Below are 17,770 nucleotides of genomic sequence, written 5' to 3'. Positions count from 1 at the left end.
GGAAAAAAAAATTTGGTTTATTTTAGAAATTGGTGTTGGTGCGTGATGTTTTTGATTCCAAATGACCTAAAAAAATGATTTTCATTACTTATATAACATTGGCCATTACGTGGTGGTATGACAAAAATATCGCCAAAATTAGTTATATGCCTATTATACATACATATACATACATATTTAAAAGTTTTTTTTGTGAATTTAGACCTATTTTAAAATGCATTTTTTTAAGTTGTGGCAAAAACTCCAACAAACTTTTGTAATTCTAAATTTTTTTTAAAAAATTTATTTTTTTTGAGCTATAAAAAATAATTTTAGTCGAAATTTTTAATAAAAATTTTATTACTGCCGAATTTTGAAAATGCTAAAGAACTCAAAAAACAAAAATTTAGACTATTTTTAAAAAAAAATTAATTTTTGAGAATTATTTTCTTGAAGCAATTCAATTAATTTTTGTATTCATGAATTTTTTCTTAAATTTGACTGACTTTAGCGACCTCTGTTGAATCTAGGAGAGTCAAATAAAACCAATTCCTAAAAATTTATTTGAGTTGTGTTGTTAGCTATCGATCAATATATATTTTATCATATTTTGAGACCAAAACTTTTTTTTAATCGTAACCATGGTGATCTATGTTTTTTCTCTGCGTGTACTTCTACTAAATAATTACTTGGTAAATTCAGGCCTCTTTTTGATTTTTTTTTTTGTTTTAAAGCAAATGATTTCTATTCATCTGTTGTGATTTTTAGCGGATGTTTTGTGAAACAGTTTTCTAGTCAAGTGTTTTATGTATATTATTGGAAAAAAATATCAAGTTTTATTGAGTAAATAGTCAATTTAATAATTCTTGTCTTAGATTCATTGTGAAGAAAAATTACCTAAGTCATGTAAGTAATAAATATTAGAAATTAAAGCAAATACATATTTTGTTGTTTTTTGGATGATACTCGTATTTTTAACAACCTTCAATGAACGAGTACTAATTACTAAGTGAAAGATACGATTTTCAGAATATTTTACGGATTTTCCCTATAGCAAAGATTATTTGGTGATACGGTTGTGGCAGAAGCTAAAAGGCCTAACTCCACTTTTCGAAAATTTCTCAGTTTTGTTATATTACTATCTAATTAGTTGTGAACTCTTTGAAAATTATTTTGTTCTTCTATTATTTAAAATTGTTCCATTAAAAAGTATGAAAAATCGGTATAGGGTTTGAATCTTATTTGATTTTCTTCAGAATTTATTCCAAATTACTCCTCTTTAATTAAACGCATTGTTTTAGTTAGGCATTTTAGCTTCTAATACTTCCATATGTCGAATACTTGCCAGAGTTTTTTCCTGTAGACTAAGACGAATTTAGGAATTAAAATTTTTAGAAATTACAATTAATTCTTTGTTTGTGGTAAAAATTCAGGGTCATATTTCACTTCAGCTTTGGGTCAGTTTTTCATTATTTTGGGATGAAATTTCATTTAAAAAATAGGGTTATGAAGTATGACTCCAAAATTAGGTTGAATTTTCGTTTTTTACTTTGGGGCCATAATTCGCAGATAGCGTAAATTTTGAACACGGTTTTATCCTTTAATAATTTATGTATTTATGTATTATTTTCACTAAGTTATTGAGCATTATAGTGTAGCCAACAAAGCTTTTTTTGCTTCGAAATGCTGCTTAAACGCTATAAAAGAAAATAATTTTAGTACCGAATCATTACTGGCGATGATAAGTGGATTCATTAAGATAACTCGAAGCGTAAGAGATCGTATATGAAGCCCGGGCAACCAGCAGAATCGACACCAAAGCCAAATATCCATGGTGCTAAGATAACGCTCTGTATTTGATGCGACCATAAGGGTCCTATCTATTATAAACAGCTAAAATATGACTAGACCATCTCAGGGAACTTGTATCGAACGATTCGTTTGAAGCGAGCACGTGCCAAAAAACGTCCATAATAAGCGCAGAGACATGAATCCGTAATATTCCAATATGACAACGTTCTGCCACTGTTGTAATACCTGTTAAAAGCTATTACTATTTCTAATAAGTGGTTGGGAAGTTTTGGCTCACCCGCCTTATAGTCCAGACCTTGGCCCGTCCTACTACTATTTGTTTTGTTCGATGCAGAACGCTCTCTCTGGGATACGTTTCACTTCAGAAAAGAGTATCCCAAATTTATTCAAAAACTTTGAATAAATTTATATCGTACAAAGTTTTCCAAATAAAAGCTAAACATTTTAAAAAATCCATCATTTTTAATAATTTAAAAAATCCTTTCTTTATCGCGAGAACCAGAGTAAATTCTAACAAAGACTTTTTAAAAAATTATCACATGTGTCGCATTGTGCTATATTTCGAATTAATCTTAAATTACAAACGTTTGCACATTTTTCAAGAACTTACTCTTATTAATTTAACAAAATGTTTACTTTAGTTTAGTAGCTTTAAATTAATACAACTATTTGCTACCAAAGCATCACTAGAAAAGTATTTCTTACAACTGTGCCGACTAAATAATTAACCCCAGATTAATTTAGTATTTAAGAGACGATCCATAACACACAAAACTGGTCAAGTTATATTTACTACCACCTTCGCATTTAACTGATAAAGTATGAACAATGTATGCACTCTTTGCCACTACACATTAGGGGCATTCAGATTTATTGTAAACTTGAATTCCGTTAATTGAGTGCATTAAATTTACTAATTTGAAGTCTTCAATTCATCTATGTCGTTGATGAATACCCTAATTGTGCTTACAAAAAAATAAAAAAATAAAACTAAAGCGGAATCTATTTCTGACATAAAATTATCACCAGCGATGACTTTGTGTGCATACAAATAAAACAATCTAGAAAATACTCTTCAGGAAAAGATGAAGAATTTTTTTTGTATAAAACTACACTTTATTGGTAAGAGTTTTTTTTTCTCATAAATTGCAAATGAAAAAAGAGTTGCCACAGAGTTTTTAGGGATCTATGATCAAGTAGAATTGATATGACTCCGTTTTGACAAGACCATACTACTGAATAAGATCGATGAAACAGGTCAAGGACTAATAGAAATAAATCAACATGTATCATTCAGACACAGTCTGGCTCCCTATAGCTTAGCTAGATCGTTTAGAATGTTTTAGGGATCTATGATCAAGTAGAATTGATATGACTCCGTTTTGACAAGACCATACTACTGAATAAGATCGATGAAACAGGTCAAGGACTAATAGAAATAAATCAACATGTATCATTCACACACAGTCTGGCACCCTATAGCTTAGTTAGATCGTTTAGAATATGTTCTCCAATAAATTTATATCTTAATAAATGTAGAGCAGGACATTCAGAGAGAAGGTGGAAAACTTGTTCATGCTTTCCGTGGTAACGGTCGTTTCGATATTAATTCTTGAAAGGAAGTAATTTTTCATATTCACATTTTTGTTGGCAACTTTGAATGTTTCTATTTTGCGCTATCTTTCTTTTGTAGATAGTTTCTGAAGATTTTGCTTTTAATTGTGCCAAGCTATATTGCTATAGATAGATCTAAGACATTTAAAGATGATTCGTCTCTAGCCAGTATATCCAATTAAAAAATGGTTTTGTACAAGGTCTTCTAATAGGGACCTCCGAAATTTGACAGTAGATATCGGTCAGTTTGCTTTGCCAAAACACCATGGCAGATATAGCATTGAAAAGCAATGGCGTGTTCGCTGAATGGGTCCAGGAGCAGTTGGAAACTGACCCTAATTTTCATCTAAATTTAGCATCGACAAAATTGTCGAATTTAGGAAAATACCAATCCACATGAGTTTCAAATGCGTCCAATGCATCCCGAAAATGTCACTGTTTGATGTGGATTTTCTGCAGGCGGCGTCATTGGACTATATTTCTCTGAGAACGACATTGGTCAGGCCATCACCGTTAACGGCTATAGGTCGATGATTACCAATTTCGTTTGTCCTGAATTTGATGATATGGACACTAGGAACATGTGGTTCCAACAGGACGGCACTACGTGGCAGCTCACATGGAGGTGATGTGAACTGACCACCAATGGTGCGATTTGACCCCGTTCGACTTTGTCTTTTGGTGTTTTCATAAGCCACAAACAACTTAAACTTAAAACCAACATAAGACAAATTCCGCCTGATTTATGTATGCGCCAGAGTCGTGTAAAATTGCACATTTCGGAAGCGCCACCCAGCAAAGCCCCATAGGCCCTCCAAACGAATAAAAAATTTCGTTGATAACTCAGACTCACTTTTTATTTAAAATTAAAGTCTGGAAGCATTTAACGAAAGAACTTTTATTTCACATAGATTGCTGATAATTCCCATGTCATTGATTATGATATCGCAAATCACATCTAGAAACATTCCACATTGTCCGCATTGTCCAAATCAACAAGAATTAGCCATAGTAGATAAAAGATCTCCCTACCTTAGGACTTCTCACTCTTCTCAAGAGTTTCAGTTATAACTCACGCTTTCAACATGTTCACTATCTCGATGGTGTTGTAAGTCCAAGTAAGACCAAGATTGTCTAGAGCAGTATTAGGCAAATAGAGGAATTTAATTTGTGTGTTTTATAGTTTGTATTTTTACGCTCTATTGTTTACATTCGGGTTATGTACGTGTAAATTGACGAAATTCTTCGTAACCTGAAGAATATGAAAGCGCACCACTGACCTAGAGCACTAACAATTGCGATAGTTGTTATGATGTTGAAGGGACTTCAATAGTAATTAAACCTCAATGAGTTAGTCACGTTGACAGAACGATTCGTGAGGAGTCCTCCAAATTGTATCTTATATATGAGATGATGACATCCCGTGACTTGTTTTGCCTTTCTTGACAAAAAAAAAAAAATAATAACCTTTACCTTCTCCAACCATACGGAACACAACTGTGAGAGAAGAATAGTTTATATATTTTATGGAGCCATGGGTTAATGCAAGTCTTAGCACTTTGCTGCAAAATGTCATCAGATCCCATTGATTTATAAGCAGAAGAATAAAAACCATGAAATGCTGTCCGGATAGAATATGTTTTTTACTGGTTTCGAAATGGGACTCAATGTGCAACAATTCAAATATTTGGAACCTGAGGAATTGGTATTGAGTAAAACTTCCTAAGATTTCTCCGAGGATTCTGTTCAGGAGTAAACAATCTTTTTGACATTAAATAGATTGTCCGACTTGCATTTAGTACTCTCAGTAGATTCCCAGAAGTTCCGTCATGAATTTATTTTCGTGGCTTTTATATCTTTCATGTAGCCATTTGGCCTAATACGGTAGTGTTGACACGTCTAGCTATTGTTGGAAATATTTACACTTTATAAAGGTACAGGAAATGTTCAGGTAATTTTATTTATGTATATTTTATTATCTCTTCTGACGTAAACTAAACGTTGGTTCCTGAAACTTATTAACTACATATTTGTTTACTTTGTGTAGCCTTGATATTTAAAAAAAAACATTATCTTTAAAAAGCTTGGCAACTCTATTTTCGGAAATAAAATTCTCAACTCGTATCGGTGAAATGTGAAACCGGTACCTGGTTGTTAAACAAAATGAGTTGGCGTATCAAAACAAAGTAGAGTTATGTTCCTTTTTGAAATGAACAACAGCAACAAAAACACAAAATTGTAAAGATTTTTCTTGAAATTTTAACGACAACAACAAAAAAGAGTCTCCTTTACACAACACATACATAAATACTATGTAAGTGTATCTTCAACCAACCAGGCAACAATTTGCAAATATGTACATATTTATAAATAAACAAATAAGAAAGTATTGTCGATCAAGTCCGACCATATAATACCCTATACTGAGTAAATGAGCAACAAAATTTTTCTTTTAAAATTTCAATATTTTATTATCGTGAGTGATTTTCGGAAGTGGGTATTATATGGGACCCGAACGAAACGATTGTTCGTCATGAAATTATAGGTAATGTGATTTATTTCTATATGAAATTTATTTCTGGTAACTCTGCTCATTAAAGTCATTTTCAAAAACATCACAAAATTGTGAGATTTATCCTTGTGCCAAACATTATTGAAATAAATTTACAATTGCGACCTGTAATTTGCACTCAAATATACAAAGAGATCCATCCAAACTGACGGACGGATATCGTTAAATCGTTTCAGATAGTGAATCTTAGTCGATCGGTAAACTTTAAGGTGGATGTTGGACTAGTATTTTTGTTCGTTCCAAACATCAGCACAAACGCATGATGGTGGTGTAGGATATAACAAATATACATGCAACATGATCAATAAATATGCAGCAGTGTTAGTTGCTGATGATGTACGTGTTATGTATGTGCAACGTGCCAACATACATACATACATACATGCATGCATTCTATATACAAACAGTTGCAAGCAACAACAGCAGGCATGTGTGTTTATCATTTGAATAGCAAGTTGTGAGGTAAACTTGGCTAAACATAATTAATGCTAAAAATAATACACGCAAATTTAAAGCCATAATTTTATTGTACGGCTGTGTGTGAGTGTCCTTGTCGTTTTTAGCCAACTCAAGACACAACAGAAAAATATGCATTTTAATTAATGTGGAAAAGATTAAGCAAAAAACTTTAAAGAAATCTTAAGACTTATTAGCACAGCTACAGAGCCGAAAATGAATACCCAGTTAAGATGAATATTAAAGCAGTTTAGGGGCCATAATATATGCATTATTGTCATTCTAATCGAATGGTTTTTTTTCTTTTAACCAGTTCCACACAGTTTGATTTTTTTGTTCTGATTTATTTTCGTTATCAACTTAAACCGAATCGAATGAACTCTCATGTCCTTTTGTACCCAATTTTATTATTGTTCTGTTAATAATTTAGCATAACATGTTGATTTTTATATTTAATTTAATTTATTATTTTATTTTTATAGTTTTTTTTATTTTCATTCTTGAGTTTTTATTCTTATTGATTGTTGCAATTTTACTGTGTTACAAACGGATGCCAATTTTTTTTTTCGTTGCAACAAAAATTTATATAAAAAATTTATTCATTATTCGTAAAATGAACTTTTTCTAAACAGACCGATATATAAATTGGAAAATTTGTTTATTAGCAGCAGATTCTTATCCTGAAAATGATTGTTAAATTCTTATTTCTTGTAGTTTTTCTTCAATTTGGTCTTATGATTGATTACGTTCAACAATTTGCAACAAAATAATATACATATAAATAATATAATATCGAAAAAACATTTTCTGTAATAATATTCTATAATATTTAACATAAATAGAAGGTGGCCATTCGCAAATGAATTTGCAATTGCCCAGCTATATTCCAGAAGTTTCATTTGGCTTAACGTTGCATTTCTGTAATGCAACCACTTACGTGGTTGAAAATATCACTAATTTAAAAAATAGTTGAAAATTGTTATTTGCTAAAAAAAAATTCTTATATTCATTTTCCCAAAATTGATCAGCATCTATACTCATAAAATTTAAGAAGGTAAGGTCTAGATAATATTTGATAGTTTATATCATCAATATAAATAACAAGATAGAGTTGTTGTTGTAGCAGAGTGTTTGCTGAGTTGACAGCCCTTGTCCGAGTGAACTCGGGTCATTACGGTGCGTAGAACCGGCTGTCGTGGGAACAACAACAACAAGATAGAGTGCTATATTCGAATATTATACACCCTTCACCTTAGTATATATAAGAAAAACACTAAGAACTTTAGTAAACAAAAATTTTGGAAAAACCTTTGTTTGTTTGGATGACATAAAGTTGTTGATGGTATAGGGTGTATGACTTAAAAATGCGGGAATTTTTCAAATGTTTAGCTTTTATTTTGAAACATTTGTACCTTTTCCCATCTTTCTGGCATATGGATTCGAGACCAAAAAAGAACAAGCCAATATCGGATAATCTGTTCCAAAATTAAGCGTATCCCGGATAGAGCGTTCTGCATCGCTCGAAAGTAATAGTAGTCGGATGGTGCACAGCGGTGCACAGTGGTATAGAAAAAAATAGAGGGAAATAAATATGTAACTTCTAAACGGTAAGTCCGGTTTGATTGAAAATTCACATGCACAAAGAGGAAGTGTTGTCAAGTTTAAGTTTAGAACTTTGACATCATGGGCCCATCAGCGGCGCGACCAAAGATCCTCAAAGTAGGTCACCTCGGGTATGTTTCATTTTTAAAACGATCATATTTTTTCGTTTGTGTTCCGATCTCTTATAGCTTAGGAGCTACTCGCATTTTTACCCACCCTACTCCATTTTCTTGATAATAACGGATCCAAATATTTCCCGATTTTCTCCAATTGTCCTTTATTGGAGTAACAACACATGTATGTGTCAAATAGAAAATGAGTTGTTTAAAAATAATGACTAATAATAAAACAAATTTTAAATTGTTTTTTGTAAAATTCAAATTTAGGTCAAAAATTTTCAAATCGCATATTCGATATCAAAATATAGTAACCGATCTTAGATGGCCCAATATGTTTTTAATTACCATGTAAAGGGTTCCGATAACCCCGACCCTGGTATGGATATTATAGAAAAAAACTAAAACTTCACATTTTTGGGATTTTTCAACACTTTTTGGGAATTTCGGGATTGCAGTAAACAAATTTAAAAATTTGTTTTCATTTTTCCATTTTAAATAGAAAAATCTACATAACTGTGATATTTGACTAAAAACTATTCATAAATAAAAATTTAATTTCAATTTTAAAAATTTATATCTATGCAAAAATTCAAAAAAACATGTTTTGTCATATTTTTCAAAAAACTATTCCATGCATTTTTTAATTCTCTAAAGTTATATACATTTTTGAAAAGTAGACAAAATTCTCTATCCAATGATATATAATATGTATTGTAACAAAAATTTTAACAAAAACAAAACACATTTAAATATACACTCAAAGAACACGCTTGTAAGCACATACAATTTTCTGAAAATTAGCGAATTCACTTAATTTTGAATAACTTCGAAAAGAAGCAATTCATTTTCATGGCCGATATCTCATTTTGTTCCTATTACATGTGGCTTTTCGATAATGTAATAAATCTGAACAATTTCTGCCGATTTCGATTTTTCATGATTTTTTTAAAACAAAAAAATTTGCTATTTTTCACGTAAAAAATATATTTTTTGCTTCAATTTGTTATTATAATTCCTAAACTACTGAGTCGATTGAAACGCAATATATGTATATGTGAAAATTTGTACATAGCATGTGGAAAATGTTTTCAAAATTCAACCAATCGAAAGAAGAACATTAACTATCAATTTTATGTATAACAAACAAAAAAGTAAAATTTTGTGAAAATGATTCTGTGAATAAATTCGAAAATAATTAATTGATTTTTATAATCGATATCTCATTTAGTTGCTATTATATTTGGGTTTGCGATAAAGAAGTAAACCTGAACCATTTCTGCCGTTTTCGATTTTTCATGAGTTTTTTAAAACTAAAAAATTAGCTATTTTCATGTAAAAAATATATTTTTTGCTTTAATTTGTTATTATAACTCCGAAGCTACTGAGCCAATTAAAACGCAATATATAAACAGATTAAAGGTTATGTAAATTGAAACTTTTTTAAGTTTCAATAATATCGGACTAACCCATTTTGAATTTTCATAATTTATGTGGAGAAACATCTACAAAAATTCGCAATTTTAGAGAAAAAATTGTTTTTAAAAAAATCTATTAAATCTACATAGTGGTTAGTGAAGCCTTTTTTGCTGTTGACCTGTATTATCAGAGAAAATTAAATATATGTAGTCTCATCCTCTTCCTTATTCTGAAAACTTCTGCCGAAGTTGTTATAAAGTAATTCGAGTTTTTTGAGCATGATTGCCGAACCCACAGTATCAGGTAATCACCGCCACCTCGTTGCATTGTTGTGAACATGGTAGTCACAGAAGAAGATTCATCATAGGCTTTATCATAGGCCAACTCATAGTTAGCATCAATTGTGCACTGTTTACACATAGACAGCATAACACTGTCGAACGTCAAAGCACCTATTTACTCCATGTCATCAATTAGTTATGTCCCCATTCATACACAAATACATATTAGGGTCATAGTTATCCCGAATTCCAGAATGTAGAAAGCAACAACAAACTTCCACTCACTTGTTGGCATGTCCGTATAAACGGAGATGCCCACTGTATCAGAGGTGAGTTCTAATCACAAGTCAATTAAGAATTTATTTATGCTCGATTCGAAATGGTAACAATAATGCTAATTTGGATTATTTCGGTAATTCATTGATCTGTATCAAGAAGCTTTACTATTTCTTTCTGAGATTAGAAGAAGAACTAAAAATTTCATTTATATCCATTACACTGCAAGTGCGAAAATACTGTCAATAACAATATTTATCCAGATTTAAATGAGATATACAGTAAACAAACGTTTGTAGAATAAATTTTATCAATTATTTGTATCTAATTAGAATTGTCTGAAGACTTCATAATCTACATATTAGAGAATTTTTCACTCAAATTGCTGTCTAATTTCACTAAGTAAGCTGCACAAAGCCTAATTATAATTGAAAATATATGCAGATCTTTAATATCGCTTCCTAGTTTGAATTAATTTAATTTATTGCGCCCTCAAAGAATTTATTATAATAACTGGACTCTGGCCACACTTATATAAAGAAGTTCTTACAATCTCATCAAGTTATATTCGTGATTAATATATGAGTATTAAAATCTAAAATAAAAAAAATATAAGGAAAAATATACATAAATATATATTGTATTTAACTACTATTTAGAACTTGACCAGTAGCCGGTTAAATAAGAAATATATATTCTATAAATACAAAAATAAATTAATAAATTAGTTTAAACTATAAACGACATATCAACTATGTGCCACAACATACATATATACTAGAAACAATTATTCCAAGTTATACCGAGAAATATATCAATAAATTACTTATGAAACCGATTGGCATCAATACAATATTCAATTTTGTGAGTAGGAAACTATAAAATAATAATATTCTCGTACCAAACACAAATCAAACCAAAAAAAACAAACGGCAAGTCAAGCAACCCAATCAACTAGACAAACAAGAACCCATTACGGCCATTACGATTTCGTAAATCAAATAAATTTATTACATAAACACACTCACAAACACTCAGTTATTCACATTAGTTTAATAATATGCAAAATAATCATTTATTCATAATCTATCCATCCATCTATGATGCATTTACACACTATCACCAGATCAGTTCTACAATACCAAGTATTCATATATTCATTTTCAAAACTGATCATAAATTAAATATTGAAACCAAGGATGATGCACTTAGCGAGTACACACAGAAAATAGTGAATTTGTCAATTGACATTAGATTAATTTAGAATTTAAAAAGAGAAATTAAATTGAGCTCAAAATATTTTAATAGAACTTTGTTATCATTACATTTATTCTAATTATCTAATAATTTCAAATATTTGTTTGTTTTCTTTTAGATTTTGCAGAAGTATTTGAAAACTTCAGATTTCCATTCTAAATGCAGCAAAGTTCTCTACTTGGAAAATGTGTTCAATTTTTCGCAATCGCATTAATTACCGTGGAACACCTAGTAGCAACTCGCCTGGTAGTCCACCCATATTAACCAAAGATTTAGAAGCCGATAGTAATAATAACGATAATGACAACAACATAATGTCAAGAAAAACAGAAAGTCCACAAGAAACTAGGGAAAGCAATAGCAAATCTCCAGAAGTAGATCATGAAAACAATGATTGCGTTGAAGAGCATGCAGATGACAACGAGGAGGGCGAAAGAATACAACATAAAGATAATGAGGAAGCGGATAGGGATACAACGAAGGAGAAATTAAATAAAGATGAAGCCTTGGATTTATCAGTGTTACCCAATGGCTTACCAATCAAAGGTCATGTCTCGCTAGAAGCTCTGCAGCACACCAAAGTAGCGGTTGCTCAATTTGCGGCCTCAGCTTTAGCCCAGACTCCCTACTTTGGTGAGGGACCCAATGATTTGACGACCATATTAAATGTACAGCGGCAGCATTTAATGCAATTACAATTTATACAGCATTTACAAAGTCAATTGAAAAGAAGAGATCAGGTAAGAGAGTGCGGCGAAGAGGATGATGGCCAGGAAGAGGAAGACGATCGGGAGAGAGAAGATATTGTGGATGGCATGGATGAAGAGGTCGATGAAGAAGGCCTCAATGAAGAATATCTGCAGCAAGAAGAATTAGATCTAAGTCAAAGAAAGTTGGAGCTAAGAAAAACTACCGATGACAAAAATAAAAATGGTTTAGAGTCTAATAAATTTTTAAGAGAAGAGAAATTAAAGACTGATAAGAATGTTTTAAGTAAAAGTCCAAAAGAACCCGAGGACAAAGTGCAATCACCAAACTATCAGCCCCTGTTAAGTGGCATCAGTTCTTCGTTAGCTTCTACAATTATAACCAATCATGATCCTATACCCCCGCCTCACGAACCCAATTGCTTAGAAATGTTGCAGAGACGAACAGAAGAAGTCTTGGATTCAGCCTCGCAGAGTTTACATGCCTCCCAAATGCAAGAGGAATATGAATACATACAAAAGGATGGCCAGGGTAGAGGAGAAATATTTAAACATCGCTGTAAATATTGTGGCAAAATATTTGGATCGTTTTCAGCCCTGCAAATACATTTGAGATCGCATACAGGAGAAAGGCCTTTCGTGTGCAACGTGTGTGGCAGTAAATTTACGACCAAAGGTAATCTAAAGGTGCATTATCAAAGACATACACAAATATACCCGCCCATTTTAATGCCACCAGGTGTAGGGCCACCTTTAGAGATGCCACCATCAATGAGAGAGCCTTTAGGACCACAATCTCAACATCAGCATCATCACCATCATCAGCATCCCCATCATCAACCACCACCTCTGCCACCTCCCCCTCCCTCAGCTATGAGCAATTTAAATAATATGCCATTGAGATTGCCCTTTAACGAAAAGCCTTTAACGAAAGATGCAGAGGACAACAATGAAATTCCTATCAATACCAAAGAACGTGAAATTGAAATTAGTATAGACGATCATGAAAAGGAGTCAACTCCAGAAATCTCTAAACCTGTAGATGAACATCCCGAAGATTTGAGTAAGCCAACAAAAGAGGAAGAGCCAAAACCCAAACCATTGGTTAGAGTTAAAACTCCTCAAGCTTTAATGGAACCTGCAGCAGAGTTGGCCAGTGAAAAGCCTGATAGACCCGCTATGTCTGTGACACCAAAACGTTCTAATTCACAGAGAAAGCGCAGTTCTACAGCTGGAACTCCACCACATGAGCTGAGAAAAATTAGCATGGACACAGATATACCGGAGCATCATTTATCTAAACTTTACAGAAGATCATCCCTAAGTCGCAATAGCAGCTTGGAACATTTATCGGGGGACTTTTGTCAGGTTGAGCAATTTGTAGACAAATCATGGGAAGATCTAATAGAAATAGATACCACATCAGAGACTTCCAAACTGCAGCAGTTGGTCGATAATATTGAGAACAAGTTAACAGATCCTAATCAATGTATATTCTGTCAGAAAGTCATGTCTTGCCGCAGTTCATTACAAATGCATATACGAACTCACACAGGTGAGAGACCGTTTCGGTGTAAAATCTGTGGCCGGGCTTTTGCAACGAAGGGTAATTTGAAGGCTCACATGAGCATACATAAGATCAAGCCTCCAATGCGTTCTCAATTCAAGTGTCCAGTTTGTCATCAAAAGTTTTCCAATGGCATAATACTGCAACAACACATACGTATACATACCATAGATGATGGCTCGGGTGGTTGTGGTTCCCAATTGGTTGGTCAATCGAGTGAAATGGCCGCCGCTATTGCCGAACACAACAATAGAATGCGCGCTCATATGGAAGCGGCCATACTGGAAGATCAAAATTCCAATAAATCTTTAGGTGCTTCCGAAAATTTGGACTTTTCAACCACCTCTGAATATTCGGGACAAAGATCGGAATCATCACAAGGCGATTTTGATGAATACATGACAATGGAGAGTACCGATGACTCCAGAGAGAACTCAACTTCGGTAACGCCTTTGGATAAAAGAATCTCCGAAGATGGTGAAGACAAACTAGATCAAGATGGCGAAAGATCAGAGTCTGTAACGCAAGCAATCGATTTAACAGCACGAAATGGTTCTCAACAGACACAAAAAGCTTTGGACCATTTGCCCCATTTAATGGGTATGCCTCATAATCTTTGGTTAATGGCGGCTGCCAGAGAGGAGATACAGAATTTAGGAAATCATGGCAAATTTCCACTATTACCATTTGGACCTTTAGGATTTATGGGTGAGTATTAACGCAGATCTTCTGAGTTAACCAAAATTAATTTATTTCCTAAAGTTGATTAGGAAATAAATTAAACAGAGTATCAGTGAACTTACAGTGGGGTAGTATAGCATTGGAAACAGGGAAACTGAAATTGAAACAAGTAGCACTATAAATTTAATTCAAGTACAGATGGAAAACTACAACTAGGCAGTGATTTATATTTACCATAAATATCATATTTTAAGGTCAATAGCTATAATGGTATTCCGTAATAGTAAATTCAAATATTACGATTCTAAGGGAGAATAAATATAACTGAAGCAACCTTTGTGAATTTACACTCATTCAGGATCATCTGTATTTAATTTCGTATTTCTAGGTACATAATAATAGGAAATGAACAAGGTTTCATTAGTTCCTCGCTATGATTTCTCGCTCATTAAAGTTTCAAGCTTCATGAATATAGAAATTCAAAAATATACCTTTGAAATAAAATGTAAAATGCATTCAGAATATATTCAGATATTTCTGATATAAAATTAATTTTTTTTTTAGTTAATTTTATATCAGAAATATCTGAATATATATAGTTATTTTTTCACCCTCAGGTAACATACGTTTATACACAATTTTTTCTATAGAAAATACTGTTATACACAATATTTTCTATAGAAAATACTGTTATACACAATATTTTCTATAGAAAATACTGTTATACACAATATTTTCTATAGATAATACTGTTATACACAATATTTTTTATAGAAAATACTGAAATACACAAGATTTTCAGTGGAAAATACTATTATACTCAAGATTTACTTTGGAAAATACTGCTACACACAATAATTTCTATAGAAAGTATTGTTATACACAATATTTTCTTTAGAAGAATAAGAATAGATCTAAATAAAATTTGATTATTATTGAAAGCCAAAAAAATTTTACCCAATAATTTTTAAACGCCAAAATATTTTTTATTGCGGATTTTAAACAAATTAAGTAAGAGAGCTGTATTCGGTTTTACAGAATATTATATACCCTTCGCCAAAGTCTAATTTAAGATAAATATCGAGGGCCTATATTCAAAACCCTCTATCTTTGATTTTCACGAAAATCACTTTTTGATGATAAAATGTTCAGTAAAACAGCCCTCATCTATGGTGTGAATTTCATAAAAAACTTATTTTTTGCTGTTTTATTTGCATTTTTGTTATATCTCTATCTTATACAATTAATTTTTTCCGAATACAAAACCCTCTCTCTATCTTTCCAAATAATTAATTTTCAAATATTTTTTTGGAATAATTTCTTCTTGCAATTCATATTTTCTTACTAATTTTTGCATATTGAACATGAATTTTACATTTTTCAATCATTTATCAAAATAGCGAATGCCGATTCTGAATTTAATTACCATGAAGCTTTCATCATTTTCATACATACGCATTTAATATTTTGAGAAGAAAAACCCTCTATCAATCATAAAGTCCCCAATTTTAAAAAATATTGTAGAATACCGAATTTTTATAACTCAAGTAATACGCGAAATAAACAGTTTTTTGGCTTTCCTGAAAAGTTGTGTTTTTTAAGATAGATGATTTTGAATATAGTCCCTTGATATTAAAAACAATATTCTGTGAAAAATATTTGCGAGCTGATTTTCGCGATTTGAATAGCAAACTAAGTCAGACTATAGCGGATATATTGATGAATCAATCGAAATGTTAACATTGTCCGATTTTAGTAAAACTCGGAGTATATGTAAAATTATATGACCTATAACATTCAGAATAGGTTTTATTTAAAATTCATAACAGTATAAAATTAAACCCAATTATTCGACAAAATATTGTTTTGCCGAAATCCGCAAAATTTAAATCGAAGGTACGGAAGAACTATGGGAGGTATTGAAACAAGTTTTTATATTTTCATTTTCTCATATATTCTCAATAAATCCCAAAGAGATTGTAAAATTGTTTCAATAAAATTTTAAAAGTATTGAAAATGGAGTTTTTAAATTATCAAAATTATTTGCCATACTAGACAATAGGGTAACGTCATGACACGAAATCAAAAACTCTTATACCTACATGTAGCTATGGATTTATTTGACGTAAAAATATAAAATCGAATATTAAGTTATGATTTTAAGAATTTTGATATTGATTTGAATACTCTTTTGTTTAAAAATTTATTTTAATTCAATTACTAAATCTAATTTTAAACTTTCTTATGCCTCTGGTTCATTACTGTACTTTTATCATTCTTAAAATTAAAACAAAACAAACCAAAAAATATCACAAAAGATATAAAGCATGTGTGAATAAACGAAATTTATTCCGGCATAAATTTCCATCACTGTCACTACATGTTATTTAAAGCGTAATTTCTTCACTATAATCATGACATTGCCTGCCTCAATATACTACAGCCAAACAAACATACACACAAAAAGCATTTACAGTAGCAGCAGTCTGCTCTGGTTTTTTGTTGTTGTTCGAAAATGACAAAGTTTTTCCGTCTGTCACCTTTGACCCAAAGTAGCAGAAACAGAAAAAAACGACAAACTTAAATAACAATGTACGACATAATTCAATTGGACCCAAACAACAAAGAATTTCTTCTATACATATTTACGATTTCGAATCTTCAATTCAAATAAAATTTATTTATACCAGCACAAAAATCTTAAAATACACGTCAATATCCAACAGTTAAAAACAATTGTTTAGTGGCACAAAGTATTGTATAACATTTTTTAGATTTAATGGATCCATAATATAAAATTGTTAAAGATAGGCTGACATAAATACTAATTTGCATTGTATTCAATTCGAATGGGCCTTTTTCAGAAACACTACCTAAACATATTTTTGAAATGTTTGTATGAAAATCACTTAGTTGTGTGTTCTCATACACAAATTTGGAAATTGTTAGGTCAGGCCCTAAGTTAACATTTCAGCCGATTACTCAAAGTATTGTTGAAATATTTTTTTTAATTTCAAAAAAATAGTCGTATATTAAATTGATCTCTTTTGTAATTAGCTCCCCTAAACGAATGTCACACACTATACCCAAGTATCTTTTCATTCTAAAAAATCGTATACACTCTATATGAGTTACGCGATTTTTTTATTGTTTTAAATAAAAAACATACAAAAAATGGTATTATTTAGCGTACACATAGATCATTGCTTTGACTTGATTTCTTTATACAATTTTTTGTTATGTGTGTATTTTTTTTTCTCACTCTAGGCGTCATTATGTCACAACATTTTATTTAATACAAAATTTATGTTCAATAACCCAGCAGTACGATTTTCTTAAAGACATTAAGTAATTAAAACGATATTTTTTTTAATTCTTTAGTCATTTCATATAATGACTCTTAAACGCTTTTGGTTTCTTTTGTTTGTTTT

The 17,770-nt window shown here is 31.4% G+C and overlaps 1 protein-coding gene across 1 annotated transcript in view; it reads left to right on the top strand.

Moving 5' to 3' along the window:
* salr (spalt-related) overlaps window positions 1-17,770 on the top strand; it is a 70,234-nt gene that overhangs the window by 38,494 nt on the left and 13,970 nt on the right. Inside the window, exon 2 of the mRNA XM_065502012.1 lies at window positions 11,503-14,366. Within this exon, the coding sequence (XP_065358084.1) occupies window positions 11,570-14,366 (2,797 nt within the window). The 5' untranslated portion in view covers window positions 11,503-11,569. The remainder of the gene's footprint in view (window positions 1-11,502; window positions 14,367-17,770) is intronic.

Source organism: Calliphora vicina, chromosome 2, assembly GCF_958450345.1.
Source record: "Calliphora vicina chromosome 2, idCalVici1.1, whole genome shotgun sequence".
Classification (NCBI taxonomy): Eukaryota; Metazoa; Arthropoda; class Insecta; order Diptera; family Calliphoridae; genus Calliphora; species Calliphora vicina.
This window is presented reverse-complemented; position numbering and strand designations above follow the sequence as displayed.